This window comes from Xenopus laevis, chromosome 6L (assembly GCF_017654675.1).
Source record: "Xenopus laevis strain J_2021 chromosome 6L, Xenopus_laevis_v10.1, whole genome shotgun sequence".
Lineage (NCBI taxonomy): Eukaryota > Metazoa > Chordata > Amphibia > Anura > Pipidae > Xenopus > Xenopus laevis.
This window is the reverse complement of record NC_054381.1, coordinates 109,857,399-109,881,578: the sequence shown is the minus strand read 5'-3', so window position 1 is coordinate 109,881,578 and position 24,180 is coordinate 109,857,399. Positions and strand designations below refer to the sequence as shown.

General features: G+C 41.2%; 1 protein-coding gene across 5 annotated transcripts in view; it reads right to left on the bottom strand.

Moving 5' to 3' along the window:
• Positions 1-20,587, bottom strand: part of LOC108719187 (protein spire homolog 1) — a 103,561-nt gene extending 82,974 nt beyond the window's left edge. For 2 of the 5 annotated variants that reach the window (XM_018267869.2, XM_018267866.2), the window contains exon 1: positions 20,174-20,585. In XM_018267869.2, coding sequence (XP_018123358.1) covers positions 20,174-20,474 — 301 coding nt within the window. In that variant the 5' untranslated portion in view covers positions 20,475-20,585. Of the gene's footprint in view, positions 1-20,173 lie in introns of all 5 variants that reach the window. The other 3 variants (XM_018267865.2, XM_018267867.2, XM_018267870.2) reach the window with 3 other exon arrangements.
• Positions 20,588-24,180: the final 3,593 nt, after the last annotated feature.

Genomic DNA, 24,180 nt, shown 5'->3' with positions numbered 1-24,180 from the left:
AAAAAACACACATTATATAATACTTAAAAAAAAACATTGGAATCCCTGACAAATAAAATAATCTAGCAATACAATTAAACTGGAGCCACACTGGGGTGGCCACCTTTTCTGAAATAAAAATACCAACATTCCTTTATTTTTATCTTTCTTCCATATTGGCATTATATATCATTGGCAAGGCAGGTAAAATATTGGCCAGGCAGGCATAGAACCGGTAATCCAGAATGCTCGGGACCTGAGGTTTTCCAGATAAGATATCTTTCTGTAATTTGGATCTTCACACCTTAAAGGGGTTGTTCACCTTTGATTTAACTTCTAGTATGATATTGGGAGTGATATTCTGAAACAATTTGCAATCGGTTTTCATGTTTTACTATTTGTGGTTTTTGAGTTATGTAGATTTATGTTGAGCAGTTCAGCAGTGTCCATATTACTCTAGCAACCATGCATTTATATGAATAAGAAACTGGAATATGAATTCAGGAGAGGGCCAGATTAGAAAGATGAGTAATAAAAAGTAGCAGTAACAATAAATATGTAGCCTTACAGAGCATTTGTTTAGATTGGGTCAGTGAACCCTTTTTGAAAGCTGGCAAAGAGTCAGAAGTAAAAGGCAAATAATTAAAAAAACAATAAAAAATAAATAATGAAGACCAATTGAAAAGCTGCTTAGAATTAGCCATTCGATAACATACTAAACGTTAACTTAAAGGTGGACCACCCCTTTAAGTCTGCTATAAATTAATTTAAACATTAAATACACCCAATAGGCTTGCATTGCTTCCAATAAGGATTAATTATATTTTAGTTGGATCAAGTACAAGGTCTAATTTTATTATTACTGAAAAAACGAAATCATTTTTAAAATTTTGGATTATTTGTATAAAATGGAGTCTATAAGAGACCACCTTCCCATAATTTGGAGCTTTCTGGCTAATGGATTTTAAATTAAACTGTAGTCTATGAGGTGGTATATATTGGTTTCCCTTGTAGAACTGCTCCAAGATTCCAATTAGGTCCTGTAAGTGACGGTGCAAAGCTGAGGGGAAAATTAATAACTAGTTAACCAAACGTGAAACAGAATGTGGTGGGAGTGGACGGGTGGGGAAATAAATCAGATTATATTACCCCCGCCCAGTCATATATTTATCCCTCCCAGGATGCCTCACAGATTCCAAACCACATCAGATAAAAGATCAGACACATCCATCATTACGGGTGCAAGAGTAAGTCCATTGTCTTAAATACATAATTGTATTATTAAGTATTAAATATCTAAACTAAAACCAGTATGGTCTCTGACTTAAGAAGAAAAAAAAAATATGTACTTGATATATATGGAGTCCTTTGCCATTATCATAGTGTCATAGAAGCAGCTACATGTTGCCAACTAAAATAAAGTTTCCCCCCGCCTATTAATCTTATTTTGGCCACGGGCATGTATAAGACTAATGTCCAGTGTGGTACGTTTCACCTGTAATTTAACAGCTGGCAGGAAAGTTAATGATTCCCTCATTATCATAATTCTTGACTTGACACATATTTCCTTTACATTGGTAATTACTTGTATTTAGAACCACTAGGAGTTCTGTAGCTATTCTTTCAATAAATATATAGAGAGGTAGAATTATGACACACTATGACATGACACTCAGCATATCCTACAGTGAAATACTTATAAAGAGCATATATTTTTCCTTTAGTAAGTAATCATGACTAGGGTGAATTTGTCAGTCTGTGCAAATAGCATTCCACACACATGTAAATTCAGTCTGTATACCTATGCTCTGGGAAATGTGTGGATAAAACTGCACTGACCGCATTCCTACTGCAGTGCAGGTTCTTGCCGTTTCAGCTTTTACAGCATAAGCCACATCGATCCCACAGCTATACCGGGACGTGCCATTCATACTAGCCTTCAATGGATTTAAGAGAAGTAGTAGAAGAGTAGAGAAGTAATGACATAACACCTAAATATGAATCAAGTATTGCTCAGTTTGGCAGACACTTGATACTCATCTGCACTGGTGCATCCCAAAGAGCTGACATTTGTTCATTGTTTTGCAGTGTGTTTGTGTATAACAAGGCACAAAACATAATCCCTAGGATCAGATGCTTCTCTGTGATTGGATGGCCACCTCAGTTCAGAAGAGACGTAAATTGTTAACTAAGAAGTGCAGCAATATAAAAGCATAATCCTCACAATTCCCATGAATTTTTGGGACACGTATCCGCAACCTGCAATCCGTAACCCGGACCCGTAACCCGCATTGTTACCCACTTGGAACCGCTTCCCGACCCTACCCACAAGTACCATATCCGCAACCCGGACCCGCAACCTGCTGAACATCAAGAATCAGGAAGTGCTGTCATTGTAAACTGGAAGTGACATCATCGGAAATAGACATGATCAGAAAAAAAAGGAGTAAAACAGGAAGTGCTGTTATTGTAAACCAGAAGTGACGTCATCGGAAGTACCCGTGATCAGAAAAAAGGAGTAAATATTGCTATTGAGAATACCCGCGGCCCGACCCGTGACCCTCAGAACTGCCGACCCGCGTCTTTACCCGTACCCAGAACTTCTCCCCTCAACCCGAAAGGTACCGCGTCTTTACGCCTTGACAAAGCCAGTATTGTGAAACGCGCGTCGGCGTTCTGAGTCCTTTTTAACCTTAACTTTTTAAATTGAAGTCAATTGGGGTTTCAAAGTAGTGGAAGGGGTGGGGAGGTTTCAAACCTCAACCAGTGCTCGGTTCTTCGCTATTTTCTCTGATACTAAAGCTCACAAGAGCCCGTGGATTTGTGGTTTTTTAGGCCTATATACAGTAGTTAAGTCTAGGACTAGATTAAAATTTGAGACCACAGTCCCGGGTACTCTGCCTTCTTTGTCTTTGTGGTGTCCCAGGGATAGAAAAGGTAGTAGATTTGGGACAACTCCACCTCCTTTTCCTTTCCATTTCTGACTTAATTTCTGAACCTGAGCATTGTGTGTTTTTTAATATTTATCCTATTTATTGCGGTCTCTATTTAATTAATTATCTCAACTATAATTTATTGCAAAGCACTATCAAGCACTTTCAATTCTATGAATTATTGTTTAGTCCGGATGAATTTATGTTAAGTACCAGTCCTTATTAACTGTTTAAGCACTTGCACTTTAAAGTTTTTTAACTCAAAGTGATTGGAGGGGGTTATTATTAACTTTTAGACTAATACACCTTGTTGCAAAAGGATATACACTATTGTGAAATAGAATTGATTATAGCTAAGGGCATATTAGTACCAATTTTTCTTAACCCCTGCATATATAATAGAATGAATTGTATCACATTTATTTAATTAATTCATAATCAATTGGGATTTTAACCGGTTAAATTATAGCACAAGCACTTTTTGAATTTATAAGATTACTATAAAGTAATTAGTAATTTTGCACGCAATTGAGATTATTATAATTAGGTAGCTTTAAACTACCAGAGACTGCTGAGCGAGTTTGAAGCTAGTGGGGTACTTTTTCCTCTTTTTTAATTCATTAATTTGTACTGACTAAGGTCAGACCTCCGCTTCTACCGCAGGATAAATATATTCAATAAGGGATCACTTTTTTTGTTTGATTGAGATACTAGATCTGTAACAATATGACAGTTTTATTTCAGTGCCCCCACATTTACTTAATAATATTCAATAAAGATTGCCAGTTCTTGCCACTGTCATTCACCTCCGTTTGCATCAACATAAGATTGGCCCCTGACATTTCAAGACAGATGACTCAATGAGGATACCATATAAATCTGCATATATATAAAGCCGAAAGGGATATTTCCAGTTTGTTGAACATCATCATATCAGATAAGGCTACCCACTGGGCAGCTGTTGGTTTTGCTATCTTTATTTATATGTCCATGCCTAAAGCTGTGATCTACTAGTGTTAACATTTGTTAAGGACTTCTACAAATTATAGTTCAAGCTAGACATGAACATGAAGGCAGATATGGCTATTTCTGTATCAGTACCTGTACATGCTGATATTTATTAGAAAATTGATACTATAATGCTGTGTTCTATGTCCTGAAATATATAGAGCCCACAAAAAAACATTCCTGTCTGCCTATAAGTAGAATATATGCAGAAGAAAGTGCAGATGGAAAGTGGAAATATTCTTAGGGTTGAGGATTGGAGGGTATACATGCGGTTTCTAAAGCTGTTGGTGCAAAAGGCTTAGTATACAGATGCTTAAGCTGTTAAGACACATCCTAATAATACTTATTGCAGGAAACAGACATTCCCGGGGCAATGTAGTAAACAGTAAGAACACTGCTGAGTAATACATATATGTATTACCTGCTTTAGGTAGCAAAGGGTAATTGCATTCAAAAATCAGCAATAGCCCTTCTGCTGCACTTGATATGCTCAACCAGTTAGGCAAGTCAGGTAAAAAATGCAGTTTTATTATATGTGCTAAAATAATATTGCTGGGGCTGATATAAACAACAATATGCCAGCAGGCTGGCTCTGCAAGTGCAAGTTGGGAGTAGCCACAAATTCCTAGAGGGCACTATGGAGTGCAAAACCATCTGTAACTAAATATTTTTATTTGCGGCTATAAAATTATTTATGAGACACAAACAAGCATATACACTTAAACCCAAATAAAAAAAAAAAGTAATGTAAACTTTGGTGTAGATTTATCAAAATGTGAGATAAGAGCTCACCACAGAATTGTATTCATCTATGGGTAAAATATGCTTCTATAAATCCCATAGGAATGAAGAGAAGTGGGTGAATTTTTCTGTGGCGAGCTCTGGTAGTAAATCTTGCCCTTATAGTGTTGCACTTTGTAAATTTAAATTAAATTTATGATTTCAGGGATTTTAGGAGTTGTAAACTGCCGATACTAGGCTTTCGGCTCAGCAGCTCTCTCAGAGAGTCAGACTGTCAGTGACCCTAAAAGACTAAGATCCTCCTGCACAGTCGGTTAACCCTAGGGTTGCTCATTGGCTACTACTCGTGCTCCACTAATCAAAGTCTTCTTGTTTTGGAACAAAGCATATTATTAAAAATGCATTAACAGATTCCGTTGAAAGGGAAACAAAAACATTTGAACCTGAGGAGTGATTAGAAAAAACTGGAACGACAAGAGTAGTGAGAGAGGAAACCCATTAAGTTTGCTAATATATAACTACCGGTATTAGGAAAAGTTTAATTAGAACAGCCTGTCACAGGAGATTAAGCAGCATGCTTTTGCAAAAATCCAAAATGACAGCTACATATCCTGGCAGAATATGCCCTCAGGTTGGGTTTATTCGCTCTATCCCTGCCTGCTAATAAAATGTTTCCAAGATCTTTAAAAATAATCCTTTATTGAACAAACCAGAGCACCCGGTGGAACGCTTACAAACTGACTGCAGAAAATGCCCAGTGCTGGAAGGCAAGCACACCAACCACTGTCCCATTGTATTGCCTAAATTTACCGTTCTAGTCAAGAAACTCAGCCACAATTGTGAGATATTTGCTCACTCAGCAGTCATAATACCTTGCACTGTACCTTTACAGTGCAAGGTACAGTGAAAAGCTGAATTATGTACACATGCTAGGATATAACAAGAGCAAGAATTGTAATAATGTAGCAATAACAGTCACAACATAAGGCACAGTGTGACCCACGTAAATCTTGGCATTTACATTTTAGTAAAAAACAGACTACTATTAGATGAGAGGAGGGAATCATATATAAGAAATATCAGTTAGACTGCTGGACAGTTGATGTGGCAAAATGAAGAACAGAATGTGGGGGAATGATGTGGTGGAGGGGACTTCAAAGCAGCAACAAGAGAGGGGTAAAATCCCCATATCACAGATTCTCTGGCCGCAGGGGCTATTACTCAGTATGAGAGCACTAGAGAGGCTTGTATAAGAAATACAGAAGGATCCTGGAGGGGGAGGGGAATAACTTTCTTCTTGCTGGACTCAAAGTTAATTAAGTAAGTAAATTAAATTGCAACCCAAAAAATTGTTTTTATTATAATGACTATTTTATACTTTAGGTTTATATTATTAATTGTAATCATGAAGACTGAACACCTTTAGCCACATGTGAGGTCCTGAAGATATTTTAGTGCAGGGTTATGCATATCTAGCTAACCTTTTAACTAAAAGCAGAAAATCAAATTGGGTAAATGCCCCCTGAATGGTATACACAGAACCCTTTGGGTCTGTCAGCACCCTTAACCTTCAGCTGCATCTTTAATTAGTTAATTTCTTTAATTTCAGCCTAGTTCTGTACCAGATTTGGTCAAGCAGTTTCTCTGATTTCAACCATTCTGCTTAACCATGTATGTCAGCACAGTGGGTCAGTTCTGACAAACTATATATTGTTCAGTGCTTAAAAGTTTATCAGCCAGTGTATGGGACCCTCCGATGGGCCTCTCTGTTATCTTGTTGAAAATGTGCCCTGTGTGGATTGGGCAGGTTTCAAAATCCCATCAGGTGCGCATAGGCCATTGATTCGGTCTTCTCCCCAACGGTCTGCTCGTACTGGTTTGTGTTCCGATGAGATCAGCCAGATATCGCCCACCTCAAGATGGCCATATTGGTATACTGTCTCCACTCAATTTGGCAACCTCCACAAACAAGCGGATCTTGTATGGTCAGCAAAAGTGCTGATATTTTGAACTCAGAAGAACATATCACTCAGGGTCAGACTTGGCTGCCAGAGCACCAGAGAATTTCCCGTGGGCCCTGGCCCTAATGTGATCTAACTAAGGGCCAACAGCCCATTCTGATTTCCATCATAGGTCTATAGAACACCTCTTTAGCATTATCTACATCTAATTGTTGACAATGGGAGAGTAGGAACAAAAAAACTCCTAGACAAGCATATCTGGGAGTCTAGTCTCAACATCATAAAGGGTGCAAAACTCCCTGAAAAACACAGAGAACACAATGCTTTGCTTTCAGATATCATTTTGCAGCCACATCAATATAGGCCTTGTTTACTGTAGGATTTTAAATCAGGCAACACACAAGATAGTAGCGCAATAGGAGAGCACTCACCCGAACTCCAGAAAACAGGCTCCGACCAACAGATTAGGCTGTGCTAACAACGCCGACACGCCTCCGGATAGAGCGTAACAATTTGTATCAGTAAGAGTCTTTGATCCACGGAGCACCAAACCAGGTTGAAGGTTAAAAGATTTCCATTTATTGAAGATTAGATAACATACATGATAGTAAACCACCAACAGTGCATCAAACGCAGTCCATGCTTAACGCGTTTCGTGGCTTCAACGCCACTTCATCAGAAGCTTCTGATGAAGTGGCGTTGAAGCCACGAAACGCGTTAAGCATGGACTGCGTTTGATGCACTGTTGGTGGTTTACTATCATGTATGTTATCTAATCTTCAATAAATGGAAATCTTTTAACCTTCGACCTGGTTTGGTGCTCCGTGGATCAAACACACAAGATAACTTCCAGGACATCGAACAGATCCTACATGCTCACTGGGCCCTGTGTGCAGTGCTGATCATTGCTGGAACTGTTGTGGATATCATAGTTTTCATAGCATTTATGAAGAATTGCTAGGAAAACTCAAATAAATCAATGGTGATATTTAGGGGCTTGGACCACAGATTCCCTAAACATCAAATGCCATGTTTTCTGTGCCTAGATAACTAGCGTCGTATTACAGCAAGGTACATCAGGCCTAAAGAAATAAAAAATAAAACAAGGTCAGATAAGCTACTTTCCTGCACCATTTTAGCTTGCTGCTGGGAAACTGCTGAGCTTCCTAATAGCATTTCTGGCTATAACCAGTGCTGGACTAAGGATGAGAAAAGTAATAGAAGCATTGGAAAACCAATTGCTTTAAGCCTCCTGGGAAAGTAATTTCCATTTTCTCTGTAATAATAAAACAGTACCTTGCACTTCAGTCTAACTAAAATACATTAATCCATATATCGGTGAATATAAATTAGGGCAAGATCCCTTATTCAGAAAACCCCAATTCCCAAGCATTCCGAATAATAGATCATACTCTGTATAACAAAACTATAAAAAAGTTAATAAAAATAGAACTCTAAATTATTCACTCATCGAGTATATTTAATATTGTTTTCATTCTGCACTAAAATTAACAGAACACATGCCAGCAGTACGATAAGAATCACATTAGCCAAACATAATCATTTAAAAAGAGACTGTAGTTTTATTAAAATTAGACTTTGACTGTGTGTTTTGTTATTTGTATTGAGAATAAATCAATATTAACCAGGGACTATTGATATACCGTACTTGCATTTATCTAATGATTTAGGTCTACATTAAAAGCTTCACTCCTATTCAGTATATTAATATATTTTATTTATATAGTGCTGATATGTTATAGAGATTGTCCATCATTTACATCAGCCTGTGATGTGAAGTTTACAATATAAGGTCCCTATCACATATACATAAAGCACATTAACTAGGGATAATTTAATCAGGAGCCAATTAACAGGCTTGTTTTGGAGTGTGGAGGGAAAGCAGAAAATCTATACATACTTACCGTGATTTTCTTTTCCTGGACTGGAACATGGCAGTGGGCAGTAAAGGGTTAAATCCCCCTGACGTAGGAAGGCACAGGAAATAGAATAAAAGCCCTTCCGGGTCCCACCCGCGCCCATCTCAATGGCTGGAGATAATACCCCCATTTTAGGGAGGGAACCCCTGCCCACTGCCATGTTCCAGTCCAGGAAAAGAAAATCACGGTAAGTATGTATAGATTTTCTGCTTTCCTGTCCTTACACATGGCAGTGGGCAGTAAAGGGATGTACAAAAGCAACACATTAGGGAGGGATTAGTTATGAGCTTTTATTGTAGCCGCTGAAAGGACACTGCGCCCAAGTTCAGCTATATCGTTGGAGAAAATGTCAAAGCAGTAGTGTTTGGAGAAGGTGTGGAGGTTCTTCCAGGTAGCTGCTCTGCATATGGTATCAGCCGATACTTGGGCATGGAAGGCCCAGGAAGCCGCGATTCCTCTGGTAGAGTGTGCTCTTAGAGAAGTAGGCCCAGGTACTGTCTGAGAGGAGTAAGCCGATTGTATGCAGTCTCTAATCCATGTAGAGATGGTTTTTTTGGAGGCTGCAAGGCCTTTCTTAGAACCCTCATGAATTAAGAGGAGGTTGTCTGACTTTCTGAAGTCTGCGACTCTCTGGAGATAGATTTTCAGGCATCTGGTGACGTCTAGGTGGTGAAGTCTGTTTTCTTCTTCGTTTTGGGGATTGTCGAAGAAGGTTGGTAGTATTATGTCCTGGGACATGTGAAATTTTGAGACTACCTTGGGGATGAAGTTGTCCCTGGTTTTCAGGATGACTTTGTCATGGAGGAAGGTTATCTTGCTCTCCCTGGCGGAAAGAGAGTGGAGTTCGCCCACTCTTCTGGCTGAGGAGATGGCCAGCAGGAACGTGGTTTTCAATGAGAGGATTTCTAGGGGAACATCCTCTAAAGGTTCAAAGGGAGCTCTGGTCAGAGCGTCTAGGACTAGAGATAGGTCCCATGGGGGAACCGAGTCCCTGTTTTGAGGGCGAAGTCTGGAGAGAGCCTTGAAGAATTGTTTGATGAGTGGACGGGAGGCCCATTGGTTGTCTGTGTAAGCAGAAATGGCAGAGATCTGCCCTTTTAGGGTAGAGGTGCTGAGGCTGGCCTCTACCCCAGACTGTAAGAACTCTATGATGGAGATTTCAGAAATGGAGAAGGCCTCTCCGTATTTTCCCAGTCCCCAGCTGGAGAATTTTTCCCAAATTTTGTAGTATTTGGAGGATGTTGATATTTTTCTGGATGCTGTGAGGGTCTTGATGGCCTCGTCGGAGAGCCCCAGTCCCTTCAGTTTCATCCTTTCAGGTTCCAGGCAGTTAGGGCCCAGTTCCCTGGATCTGGATGTAGTATTGGTCCCTGATGGAGTAGGTCTGGAGTGACGGGAAGACGGAATGGCTTCTGTAGGGATAGATGGAAGAGGAGAGGGAACCAGGGTCTCCTTGGCCACCAGGGTGTGATGAGGATCACATGTGCTTTGTCCTCTTGTATTTTCTTGATAGTTCTCGCTATCATGGATATTGGAGGAAAAATGTATGCTAGGGGGAAGTTCCATAGGAAGGAGAACGCGTCCCAGTATGTTGTCCTGGGGTCCCTCTGCCATGAGCAGAACACTTTGTTCTTTTTGTTCTTGAAAGTTGCCATTAGGTCGATGGATGTGTTGCCCCATTTCTTGCAGATCGTGTGGTATACATCCTGGTTCAGTTCCCATTCTCCTATAGCTGGGAACTTCCTGCTGAGATGATCCGCTAGGGAGTTCGAAGGGCCCGGGATGTAGGAAGCTTTGATGGTTATCACGTTCTTTTGTGCCCATTCGAAAATAGCTGTGGTCAAGGAGGACAACTGTCTGGACCTGGTCCCCCCCTGGTTGTTGATATAACTTACTGTGGTTAAGTTGTCTGATCTGATTAGGATGGACTTGTCCTTTAGGTGTTTTTGGAGGCGGTAGATGGCTAACGAAACCGCCTTCAGTTCTCTCCAGTTGGAGGATTTCTTGCTCTCTGAATGGGTCCATTTTCCTTGGATCTGGATTAGTTTGTAATGGGCTCCCCAGCCCATGTGGCTTGCGTCCGTCGTGACTGTTTCCCATTTCTGGGGGGCTAAGGATACCGGAGTTTCCAGGTTTTCTCTTTTGAGCCACCAGGACATTTGAGAGATTGTGTTGGGGTCTAAGTGGATCAGTTGCGAGTCCCTCTCGTGATTCCTGTCCCATTTTTTTAGGAAGTCCTCTTGGAGAGGCCTCGTATGGAATCTGGCCCATTTTATTGAGTCTATGGTAGATGTAAGTTTCCCCAAGACTTGTTGACATATCCTCGCCGTTGTGATGGGATGGAGAGATAGTTGTCTCACTTGGTGGATTATGTCCGAGACTCTGTCTTCTGGGAGTCTTACTTGGAGTTTTCTGGAGTTGATTAGGACTCCTAGGAATAGAATTTCTTGAGTTGGAAGGAGATTGGATTTCTCCAAGTTGATGATCCATCCCCATTGTCTCAGGGTATTTAAGACGATCTCTAGATGTAGTATAAGCCTGTTGTGTGATGGTGCCTTTATGAGCATATCGTCGAGGTAAGAGAAGATTTGGATGCCTTTGAGTCTCAGAAAGGCTATCATGGGTGCTAGTATCTTCGTAAAGACCCTTGGGGCGGATGCAAGACCGAACGGGAGGGCTTGGTATTGGTAGTGTTTGCCCAATATCGTGAACCTCAGGAATTTTTTGTGAGTTTCCCATATTGGGATGTGGAGATATGCGTCCTGGATGTCTATCTTTGCCATCCAGTCCCCGTGGTCGATAAGTTGGCATATGGACCTCAGAGTCTCCATTTTGAAGTTTTTTGTTCTGAGAAACTTGTTGAGGTGTCTGAGGTTGAGGATAACCCTGAAGGTTCCGTTCGTCTTTCTTTTCAGGAAGAGGTGAGAGTAGATTCCTTTGAAAGAATCTTGTTGGGGAACTTCTGAGATTATTCCTCTGAGCAATAGGTCTGAGAGGATGCTCTTTAAGTTCTTTTCTGCTTCTGAGGATCTGGGTTTTTCTGAGGATACAAAGGTACTTGTTGGATAGGAGAGGAGGTCTAGCTTGTACCCTTCGTCGAGGATCTTCAGTACCCATGAATCCGATATGTTTTGAGCCCACACTGTCTTGAAAAGATTTAGTCTTCCTCCAAGGCAAGACAGGGGGGCTCGCGCACCTTCATGCTGACTTTTTGTCAGATTTGAAGTCCTTCCTTCTAGTCCAGGGTTGGCCCTGGCCTCTGGCCCTCCAAGGTTGTCTGAAGGAGGGTTTGCCTGGTCTGTATTGTTTGGAGTCCTGGAAGGGTTTCCGAAAGGGTTTCTTGTCCCTTTTATCTTGCGGAAGGAAGGCAGATTTGCCTGCAGATGCCTTGGAAATAATGTTATCCAGTTTCTCCCCAATAATAAAGACCCTTCGAAGGGAAGAGAGCAGAGGTTGTGCTTGCTCTGGGGATCGGCATGCCAGTGTCGCAACCAAAGGGCTCTGCGGGCTGCCACGCTAAGCCCCATGGCTTTTGCGGAAAATTTTACTAGGTCCATGGAGGCCTCTGTGGTGTATTTCCCCCCCCTGGATTCTTTGATGGTGCTTTGCATCCAATCTTTTAGGTTGTGTAGGTCCGGTGAAGGACCTGCTGCTTCGTGAAGGCATCTTTCACATAGCCTTCTGCCATGTAGAGCTGCATCTCCACAGGCCGTGCAGTCGATCCTGGGAGTCTTTCTCCTTTGAGATTCTTCTCTTGGAGGGGGACTTCTGTAAAAGACAGTTAGAACAGTTACTTACCACTAAGCCCATGGCTTTTTACTTGTAATCCCTCGAAAAAACTCTCTTGTGCACTTACCCCCTGGAACCTGAGCGTCTGCTCATATCAGACAGTCTGTAAGATAGATAGAGTCTTTGTAAGGCATTGTATATTAACAATAAGGTTCCTGCGTTTTTGTTAGCCAGCTTACTTACACCTGGGCTGGACAGAATACAGGTGCACTGCAGAGGTATTGGAGATTCTCTCAGTAGATCCTCTGGTAGGGTGCAGCTTGTTGAAGGAATAAAAAAACGCCAACAGTGCTTACCTGTAATCGGCGCGCGCCTTTTATTTTGAGCGCCAATGCGCATGCGTCTTTTCGCCGTGTTCCGTAGGCGCCATTTTGGAGATGGGCTCTCGGCGTGTTATCGCGGGAGCGAGTTTTCGCCAAGTCAAGTAGCGCCATTATCAGATGGGCGCTCGGCGTCTTATCGCGCATGCGCTACCTCCCGAGGCAGCATTGCGACTTACTGCACCGTAGGCAACAAAAGGCCTGAAGCCCGCCGGCTTCCCCTGGGACACGCACAAGGTAAACCTCGGCCCCAGGCGCTTCAGAAGGAGAGAGAGAGCTCCTCTGGTGTGGGGGTATTTCCTCGACAGGAAAATTGAGATGGGCGCGGGTGGGACCCGGAAGGGCTTTTATTCTATTTCCTGTGTCTTCCTACGTCAGGGGGATTTAACCCTTTACTGCCCACTGCCATGTGTAAGGACAGGAAATAGGGTTCCCGGAGCAAGCCCATGTAGGAACAAGCCAAATATGCAAACTCCTTTAAAGTCAGACTTTAACTCAGGACTCAATGAGCCACTATGCTTTATACTCTAATTACAAAAAGATCCCTTATCCACAAAAACCCCAGATCAAGAGAATTCTGCATAATAGATACTATACTGAAAATTTCAAAAACCTCACTAGCATCAGCTAGTCATTTCACTTCCTGCCAGCTGAGAGTTGGGGCACTCAGAATTTGGGTTATAGGAAGCCAGCCAATAAGCAGCTAGACAGTTCTGGCATATAACTGTAGCACAGGTATGAGATCTCCCCCCGCCCCAGAATTAATTGATTCGAGTTTTTTACATTCAAGTTTCTTCATGAATTAGAAAACATTTGAGTTGTGAGTTAATTAGAGGTATAAAAAACACAACCTTTGATAAATAACCCCCTTAATATACGGAGATCCAAATTATGAGAAGATCCCTTGTTTTCGAAAAACCCCACGTCCCGAGCATTCTGGATAACAGGTCCCATACCTGCACAGGTATACAATCTAATATCCAGAATACTAGAGACCTGAGGCTTTTCAGATAAGAGATATTTTCCCTAATTTGGATCCCCAGACCTAAAAATCATTTAAATATTAAATAAGCCCGATAGGATTATTCTGCCACCAATATGTATTCATGCAGCTTAATTTGGATCAAGTACCAGGTACTATTTTATTTTTGCAGAGAAAAAGGAAATCATTTTTTAAAAATTATAATTATTTCTTTAAAATGGACTATATGGTAGATCCCATAATTTGGAGCTGACTGTATAAAGGGTTTTCAGATAACGAATCCTATACCTGCATATCTTTCTGTGTGAAGGCAGAGCTGTGATTTAGCTAGGTTGTTAATGCCTTCTAATAAGAGTATTGCCTCATGACAAAAGAAATTTAAATAAAGCAGCTGTAGTGTTTAATATATGATACTCATTCTAGCTTCAAACCTGATGACTGCATAAAACAGCTCTAAAACAGGTCTAAGGTCTCTGGTTTAATATCCAAAAGTCAATAAAGTTGCTACTACTGATACATCAGTCACATGCAGTATGACTAAACATGTTTTTCTGAGAGGCAAAACTCAAAAGAATTCAACAGTGCAATTCATCCAGCTCTCATCTGGTTGCACAGAAAACTAGCCCCCAAATAAAAGAACCATTAACTGTGCAGAAACCAGGAGACAATATAACGTGCAGCCATTGTTTGCGTTCCCAAACATCCCCTATAAAGGCATGTTCTCCCAAATATTGGTAGGAAATACAATCACACCTGTGGTTGAGCATCCCTATAGGGACCTGTTATCCAGAATGCTCAGGACCTGGGGTTAAGGTAAGTAATCTTTCCGTAATTTGGATCACCATACCATAAATCTACTAAAAAATCTTTTAAACATTAAGGGAGTTATTTATCAAAGGTTGAGTTGTTTTTTTTCATGAAAAATTGAGTTTTCAAGGGTATTTTTCAGTTAAAACTTTTGGGCTTAAAAAAAATAAATAAATAAATAAAAGTATTATACCCCAAAGCTGGAAATAGCTTGAATCCGAAAATACACAATCTAAAACCTGTCGAGGTCATGTAGAATCAATGGCAAAGGTCCCTTTGAACCATTTGAAGATGTTAGTAGCCTTCATGATATTTGAGGTTTTTCGGTGGGTTTCGCTTGAAAACTCGATCAATTCGAGTGATTCGCCTTTTTTTCACCAAAAGCTCGATCAAGGTCTAAAAAAGCTCACAAAGCTCTAAAATTCGACCTTTGATATATAGCCCCTTAATAAACCAAATAGGATGGTTTTGCCACCAATATGGATTAATGATATCTTAGTTGTGATCAAGTACAATGTTTTATTATTATGGGAAAAAAGGAAATTATTTTTTAAAACTGCGAATTATTTGGTTAAAATGGAGTCTATGGGAGAAGGCCTTCCCATAATTTTAAGTTTTCTGGATAATGGATCCTATATCTGTATCTATGTAAGATAAGATAAAAAGGTCCATACCAGACAGACACCATATTTACCTTTACAGTTTCTTTATCTTTATTTGCTTTATGGAAGGATATAATATTACAAAGGTACACGCAGAGGGCAGTCATTTATCAATGGTACATGAATTACTGTTGCTTCTTTGCATGCAATGGTAACAGAAACACTAAATACAGATTCTCTTTCACTGTTTTGCAGTGTATTTGTGTAACTGGAGAAAAGGGCTATCAAAACAGTATGAATTTATTGTGTACTAAACATGCTGAACATGGATGGCACATCCTTACAGTCCCTCTGATGAGACTGCTGATGAGACCGCTAGTGAATGCTGCCGTTGGCCACAGACCTGTTTTATGCTACTGGGTGGTTTAATTCACACACACAGGCATCAAGCAGAGAAGCGGAGTGGTCACAATGGAGCTAGGCTTCAGAAAACTTGACTTGCTTACAAATAGAGAATGATGCAGGAAGTGGAACAGTACTGTATACAGTATCGGACTGGGACACCAGGGGCCCACCCAAAAACCTTAGACCAGGGGCCCACTCTCAGTACTATTGTTCTTCCTCTCCTCACTCAACCTCTATTCTCCTAGTCTCTTTTCTTTACATCCTATAATCAAATTATTCCATCTATCTAAGCCTCTTTTTCTCATAGTAAATGACCATGAAATAGGCCAAATGTTTAGCAGTACAAGGGCCCACTGACACCTGGGCCCATCGGGAGTTTTCCTGGTATCCCGGTGGGCCAGTCCGACACTGACTGTATATACAATATATGCTAGACCTATACCAATTTTTTTAGGAAGAAAATCCATCTGACATGACATAGTTAAATATAAACAATTTGCAGTACTTCAGAGCACATAGCTGGCACAGAGAGCTTAACAGTATAAGTCAGTCTATAGAAACTGATGCGGGCTTTTGTTTACATCGTCAGCAGTAGGGCTATTGATACGCCGAGCTACAAGCCCACCCACCCCACTCCCAGCCGTCACACAGAGTCTGAATTCTCCCATGCCATTCCCATAGCAAGCCCCCTCCTGACAACATCCTTCTCAGTCACTATACACAAACCCCTATTGTTTGTGCTGGAACATAACAAATTCCGTTATCTGCTGATTTTTGCCTCTCTTTTTATTATACTGTATCACTGTTATTAAATCATTCTAGCAGGTGACTGCTAGACACTTGCAACAGCTCACAAGATTTGTGTTTGATATATCACTGGCCATGGCACTTGCATGGCATTATTTGGCATAGAAGCCATAGCTATACTGGATTGCTGAAAGAAACTACTCATATCTATGAAAGAAAATGGCTACTGAGCAACAAAAATCACAGTATTAACAAAACAGACAGATTTCATTGAACCATGTAATAATATGTGTGCACAATATAGTATGGAAATTAAGGGTATAAAAGGATAATGACTGGTGCTAATTTGTGTTTCTGACATTCATTAATCTCAAAAATATTTTTTTTATATATATAGTAACTATTGTATATGCTCTAACAGTAGGCATAATGCACAGGATTCAACACATGCACAATAAAATCTAGAATGAATATATGATCAACTGGCAGCTCCCTAGACATTTTCAGACTCTACTGAAATCTTGTACTTAACTGCTGTTGACATAGCCATTGAGATATGTATGTATAGTTCACCCTACCTAATTTCACCTTTATAGCTGACAACCTGAAAGGTGTAGAATACGGCAGTGCATAAATATGTATGCATCACTATTCAGCATATGGGCAACTATAGATTTGTACTTATACAAAGGGCCTTCCCTCACTGTTTTCCTCATATAATCTAAGCAAACTCTAGTAGGATGAGAGTACCAGTCACAGTGAACAAAATAGAAGACCACAATGTTGTTAAATGAAACTTTTTGCCATCTTACTGAGCAGCAGGCAGATGTGAATGCAATCAAGGGAGTGCACATAAAATTATGGATGTACCGAATCCAGTAATTTAGGATTCAGTCGAATCCAGAAAACCTTGTGAAAGATTCAGCCATATATCGAACCAAATCCAAACCCTAATATGCATATCTAAATTAGGGAAATAAGGGGGAACGATAATGCACGCAGTTAAATATGTTTCTACTTCCTTGATTGTGTGACGAAAAGTCGCGCAATTTTTTTAGATTCAGTTTCGGTTTGGGCAGGCACTTGGATTTGGCCGAATCCAAACCCTGTTGAAAAAAAAACACATCTTGGCCAAATCCCAAACTGAATCCTGGATTTAGTGCATCCCTACATGCAACATAAATTAAAAGGTGAATCAGTGCTTGAGACAAAGCATGAGGTGAAGAATAAAACAAGAAGAACAAAATAAATGTGCATATGCACTATATGACTAAAATTATATGGACACTTGCCTGTCAATCATCTCATGGCAAAACAAAGGATATTAATATGAAGTTGGTCCTTCCCCCTCCTCTCTGCTAGATCAGTGGTCCCCAACCAGTGGCTCACAAGCAACATGTTGATCACCAACACCTTGGATGCTGGTTGGTGGGACTTGTTTCCATTCAAACATAAGAGCATAAGAGTCCTGGGTAAGGCTAATGGAACAGGTTTGCACACACAGAGCTAGTTTTTGTGTACTCATCTATAATTTATTGTGGCACAATTCACTCAGTGTGAGTGCTGATGGGCTGATACTGTGCCTGTCAACTCCCAAACACATTCAGGGATAGGAAGGCAATTGACCAACCTGTATGCCATTAGCCTAACATAATTGTTCTAATTCATCTCACAGGTGTTCAGTTGGGCTAAGGTCAGGCTCTCTGCAGGCTATTCAAGTTCTTCCACTCCCATTTCCGTAAACTATTTCAATGCACAGTGCTACGCAATATGTTGGCGCTGTATAAATACATGTTAATAATAATAATAATAATGCAAACCTTAGTGCATGGGGACAATACTATGCTAAAACAGCAAAGGATTTTCCCCACACTGTTGGCACAGTAGGAATTGCCAAGAGTATTATTGACTGATGTAGTGACTAGGGCTGCCACCTGGCTGGTATTTTACCAGCCTGGCCGGTAAAAATTAAGGTTGATCCCAATGTTAGTAATAGGGAAAAAAGATAAATATATAGGAAGGCTGGTATTTTTTTCAAGAAACGGTGGCAACCCTAGTAGTGGCACCTGTGCCAGCAACAATGTATGTGGATTAAATTAATTTTTATTAACCAGAAGGGGCATCCGCATACTTATGGTCATACAGTGTACAAGTCAAAATGCAAATTTAGTGGCAGTAAATGCTGACCTGTTTTCCAGGAAAAACTTACATGTGACAAAATCATGTATTGGCTCTGACATTCTGTGGACTCTCACTTGAACCAAAGTGCTTATATATTGTTACCACCTGAGGCAAAAGCGAAACATATCTACATATGCAAGGATAAAAGGAAACTGAGCAAACACTTCCTTGAATGGGATTATCATGTTACAGTTCACATTTACCAAGAAGCAGCATTGCCAGGGCTTTTACCAAACACACTGCCCTAATTGTGGTAAAAAATATCACTCCACTGAATTTGTGGAATTAATAGAAGCATTCCTATTATAAGCTTTTATTGTCTTTAGACAAAATGTTTGGAATATTCTGCATCACGTTCCATGGTGGAAGCTGGAAATGTGATACGTATGGCACCACCTACACAGCTGTAGCAATTCCAGATCTCCTGATGTGGCACTGGCCTTACACGTGGCTTTGTTTTCCTCACCAACACAAAGGAGTTAAATGTATTACAGGCAACTAAAGCCGCTGATTGCAGAAATCATCATCAATCACGGCTCATTATTCCTATCCTAGCAATGACAAAGCAGTTCTGCAGGCAACCCCCTTCACACCCTCTGTATGTAAGAAGAAAGCATCTCCTACGTGGTCAGTATTTTTTGTGTGATGTGAGAAAGGTATGGCCTAGTAGGATGTCCCGATCCTTTAACTGGAGTTTATATTCTCAGATATTCTCATTATACACTGCATAAAACAAGCTTTTTGCACACACAATGCACTATGCTTATCTTTTCTGGCAGATGGCAGATAGGGTTGCCACCTGGCTGGTAAAAATTATGATTGATGCCAATGTTATTAATAGGAAAAAATGGCAAGGCTATAGGAAGGCCGGTATTTTTTTTACAGAAAAGGTGGCACCCCTAATGGCAGTGGGAGTCATGTTCACTTGTAGGGTGTGTGTAGAATGAGCCCAAGGGCTTGCCCAATATAGATGATCCTGTACCAGATCCATCAGATCATGAGCAATACATGACTGGCAGGTCTATATGAGTTTACAAGGAAGTACAGAGAGTTATTTAGCCCCTGTCATAGTGAAAGCAGGCTGTGATTAATGTTTAGTTTGGCAGCAAGTCGGGCAAGCAGGAAACGGGCAGTTGGCTTAGCCACTGGGTGTCAGAGGTTGACAGTGAAGGAAAAGAGTGGACTGGGGGGCACACAAAAAGCAGAATGGGTGGGATGTGATTGGCTGAGGAGGGGGTGTGACAGAACAGAGAACACAATGTGAGATGACAGGTAGAGAGAAGAAAGACCAGTTGACCAAGAGACATGAAGCTGGCCCAGGGCCACACACGCCACATCATTTCATTAAACTTTTCTTCAATGTGCCTGAGCACAGACAATAGGACGGAGTCTTTATAAAGTGGATGATTCATATACATAGGAGAAGCAGGGAGGCTTTGGGAACACATAGAACAAAGTTGCCTTTTGTCTGTCCCCTGAGCAGCAGGAGGGCTGGATTGGAAGGGATTGCTACAATGAGAGGGTGTTTAGCTGCTGGAGGGCTGCATGCTGGGGAGCAATACTTGAATGAGCAGCAGTAGCAGAAAGAGGGAGGATAAGATGGGAGCTGACAGTGAGCACAGACGCTACACAGGAGACACAAAGTGATGCTATGTATAGACTGAGCTGGGGATAGAAAGAGGTAAACATGCCAGGGGTTTCTGGGAGAGAGATGAATGGAGCCCCCATACTGTACAACATAAACAAAGCCACACGAGGCCACACTGGCTGATTCCTACCTGCTGCTGCTGCCGCCGACTCGTGCCTGGTGATGACAGCTCCATCCTTCCCAATACGAATCTCCTCCGCTCCAGTTATTCTCCTTCCCGAAACACCAACCCCCCTCCCCTCCTGCAGGGCCCGGCAGCACTGATAGCACACAGCCCAAGCTTGCTCCTCATTGATCGGCTGCTTGTACAGCTCCAAGATCTCCTCCAGCGAGAAACACTCCCCATCTCCCGCCGTACTACTAGTCCCGCTCCCCTGAGCCCGTGCAGCCGTCTCACTACGTTTCCGAGGCGCCGCTGGAGATTCAGCCATTCCTGGCTCCGCACCCGCTCGCACTCACTGTGGATTTAAGTACATGTTCCCGCGGCTCCTGTGCGGGGAATGCGGCACAAACAGCATCACTGTTAGTCTGGAACCTCCAGCTCCTTGACGTCAGCTCCAGGAACGCCCAGCTCATTGGAGAACAGCCAGCCGGGCCCGCCCACATTCGGCTTCTGTGGGAGTTGTGATTGGAGAGCTGTCAGTGAGCGTCGGCTTGCCAGATGCTGCCAGCTGTGATACACCGGGAGGAGAGCACAGGATTCTGGGTAAATCAGTGTACCAGCAACAGGAAATATTCCAATGTACTTTATACAGTATTTCAACGGAGCCTGTCATGACTTTTATACTATATAGGTTTTTATTACAAAATTACACCGTTTACATTGCAAGTACGTCATTCTACCGTTTTAAACCTTATTATTGGACCAATCAGTGTGTGTTTTTTTAGTTGTAATATTGGTGTGTAGGCAGCCATGTTTTGTCATTGTGCCTGGTCATGTGCTTACAGAAAGAGCCTGCACTTCACAATGGAACTGCTTTCAGAGAAGCTATTGTTTCGTTTACTCAATCTAACTGGAGGAGTCAAAATGGGGACTTGGATTTTTACTATTGAGTGCTGTTCTCATATCTACCACTAGGGAGCATTTTTAGCAATGCAGGTGTCAGGCAGCTGTTATCTTTTGTCAGGGAGCTGTTATCTGGTTACCTTACCATTGTTCTGATGATGGGCTGTTGGTGGGGGGGAGGGGGTGGATTGAGTGATATCACACCAACCAGTATTTAAGAGCGACTGAAGTTTATCAGAGCACATGTCACATGGCTGAGGGCACCTGGGAAACTGACAACATGTCTAGCACCATGTCAGATTTCAAAATGAAATATAAAAAAGAAAATCTGTTTGCTCTAAATTGAATTGGTCTAATGGACCGATATCAGCAGCTTTATCTGCCCGTGTATGGCCACCTTTAGATACAGTATAACTGGATGCTGCCATCACCCACTACCAGTAATCATGGGATTTTTTTTAAAAAATCCCATGATTTGGATATCTAAGAGGGGCCAGTGGTATTGTTTTATTTTTATAAAAAAAAAAAAAAAAAGATTAGGACTTTTTATTCATCATATATGTCACCTTTAAACTGCAATGGTATTCATTAGAAGTCTGTTATTTATAAAATGAGGAAACAGTTTGGGAAAGGCACTTTCTTGTTTCAGCAATCAAAGGAACTAAGATAGGCTTACTGGAGGAAGTTTAAAGCCCTGATCTCAACCCAACTGAACACCTGTGGGATGAATTGGAACACGTCAAGCCTGGCCTGATTCCCCAACCTGTGTTCCCAATGTAGCTGAATGAAAGAAAATCTGCCTTATGGAGCATTTGTTTTTAGCTGGGGTTAGTGACCTCATTTAAAAGCTGAAAAGAGTCAAGAGAACATGGCACATAGTTTAAAAAATAATAATGAAGACAATTGATACATTTATTAGAATTGCCCATTTCATAATAACATACTAAAAGTTTACTTAAAAGTGAACAATCCCATTAATACCCTTGGTCTGGGAATGAGATTACAGTCGTAAGTACAGTCCAGTACTTGTGGCCAGATAATGTGCTTACTAACCACTTAGGAATCGAATTCCTTTTTTCACCTACAGGGCTGTTTCTAGACACTATAGAAACCAAGGGAACAGAGTGATCAAACACCCTGGCCCAACAAGTTTTTGCTAATGACCAGTCTTTGTGCTTTAAAAACATTTATACTTACAATGTATTTTTAAGGTACCAAAGAACTTGGAGGCCTATATTGAAATGTGCTATAACACAACACGCGTACGACTCTTGTGTCCCTTACTTGAACTGAATTCTTTTGGGTATGGATTACCTCCTCAAACTGTAGACCTATGCACCTGGACCCAAGTTTCTACCTCAATTTTCAGGCTTATATGCTGTAATGTCTTTATTTAATGTTTTGTTTTTTTTTTTGTGTGCAAAAAGGATTACCATCTCAGCCAAGGAAAAAAGTCTGAACCAGTAAATTACAGTATATTATGTTAAAAAATACCGTCCAGTAAGGTTAAGGGGCAGTCGTTTTCCATTAGTCAGTCTGAGCAGCTTCTTCCAACCTCAGAGGAGTGGAAGCAGTCCAATTAGGCTTACTTCAGTTTCACAATGTATTGCCGATTACTGCAGTACTGATCCACTAAGGCAGCATAGTAGTGTGATACTGTATATTGCCAAGCAGGGGGTTGAGATGTGCGCCTCTGTTAGTTCAGTTAAATATTAATATTTATACTAACCCAAAAATAAGTGTTAAGACTGTGCTCACACTTCTTGCTTTCTACAACCACTACTTTATTCAATAATACACAACATCAATTTTTACTGGATACTGCATCTGACTCATTAAAACAGTCTTAAGGCATATTAACTTTACTTGCGTGGTTACCAAATACTAACATTGTTGCAGTGTCTTTTGTTGTAGGAGGTCAGTATCCAAAGCGAAAGATGTTCCCAATTCTCTTGCACTATATAGTTCTTTCCTCCTCCCCATTCGCTTTACGTCATATCCGTTTTCTTGTCCAGGGACAAAAGACCCTCCTCAGCCTCATGGAAGACAAATGTGCTAATGAAGTTGGTCTCATATTGCAGCTTGTGAGAGGGTTTATATATTGCTTGGAAAGTGCTATATTTCCTTTGTCTGAATTTCTAGAGACCATCCCCCATCTCACTGCCATGTGGTCACTCTGCTACTGACCAGACCATTTCTATACCAACCAGAATCCATTCCATCCACTTCTGTGATACTACAACTGGTCTGTCTCAAAGTAGCACTAGTAATAATTTCTCAGGAGTTCTCTGCTTTGATTGAAAAATATCTCTTGGATCTGCCAGCTGTTCATCTTCTAGGTCATCACAACAGCACGGCAGATCACTTCAGCTGGAATGTTTAGACCTAAGGGTGTAGGAGTTGGAACAGAGTGTCTGAACTACAGAAATCATTATGATGGCCTTATTGCTGAATCACAAAATCCACATATGCAGCTCAAGTGGATGAATTCAGTTTCCAATAAACCAATAGCTGATTGTTCATCTCTACAAATATTGTCAAAATACTGAATAATGCCACATGGGACAAAGTAGAATTGTAGTGGTCCTACTGGTACCCAGGAGACTATGCTTTGCCAACTTGTAAGAAAATTGCTGTTAGACCCCCAATCTTTTACAGTAGGGTCCAATGCATTAGGGTCAAACTCATTACAAATTCAATTTAGCTACCTGGAGACTAAGTTTATGCAGTCAGGAGTACTTACCAGGGTCGGACTGGAGTAATGGGGGCCCACCGGGACTGCCTCATGAAGGCGCCTCCAAGCAGTCACTGGGGGCCCCCTCCCAGCTTCCCTCTGTGCAGGCCTGTGCAAACACTGGTGCGGCATGCACCTGCATGAACGCCGTTGCATTGCGTGCCTGTGCGGAGGTGCAGTAGCGAGACCTTTTTTTTATGGGGGAGACATGGCTGGGCCAGCGGGGGGCCCATGAGGGCCGGGGTCCACCGGGTTTTTTCCCAGTCCGACACTGGTACTTACTATTATAAATTACTATAAATTAAGATGCCTTCCAACTGGCCAGAAAAATACCAGGGTCTCAGTGTTACAAACAGAATCTTTCTAGAGACTTATTTAAGACTTATTTCGAAATTAA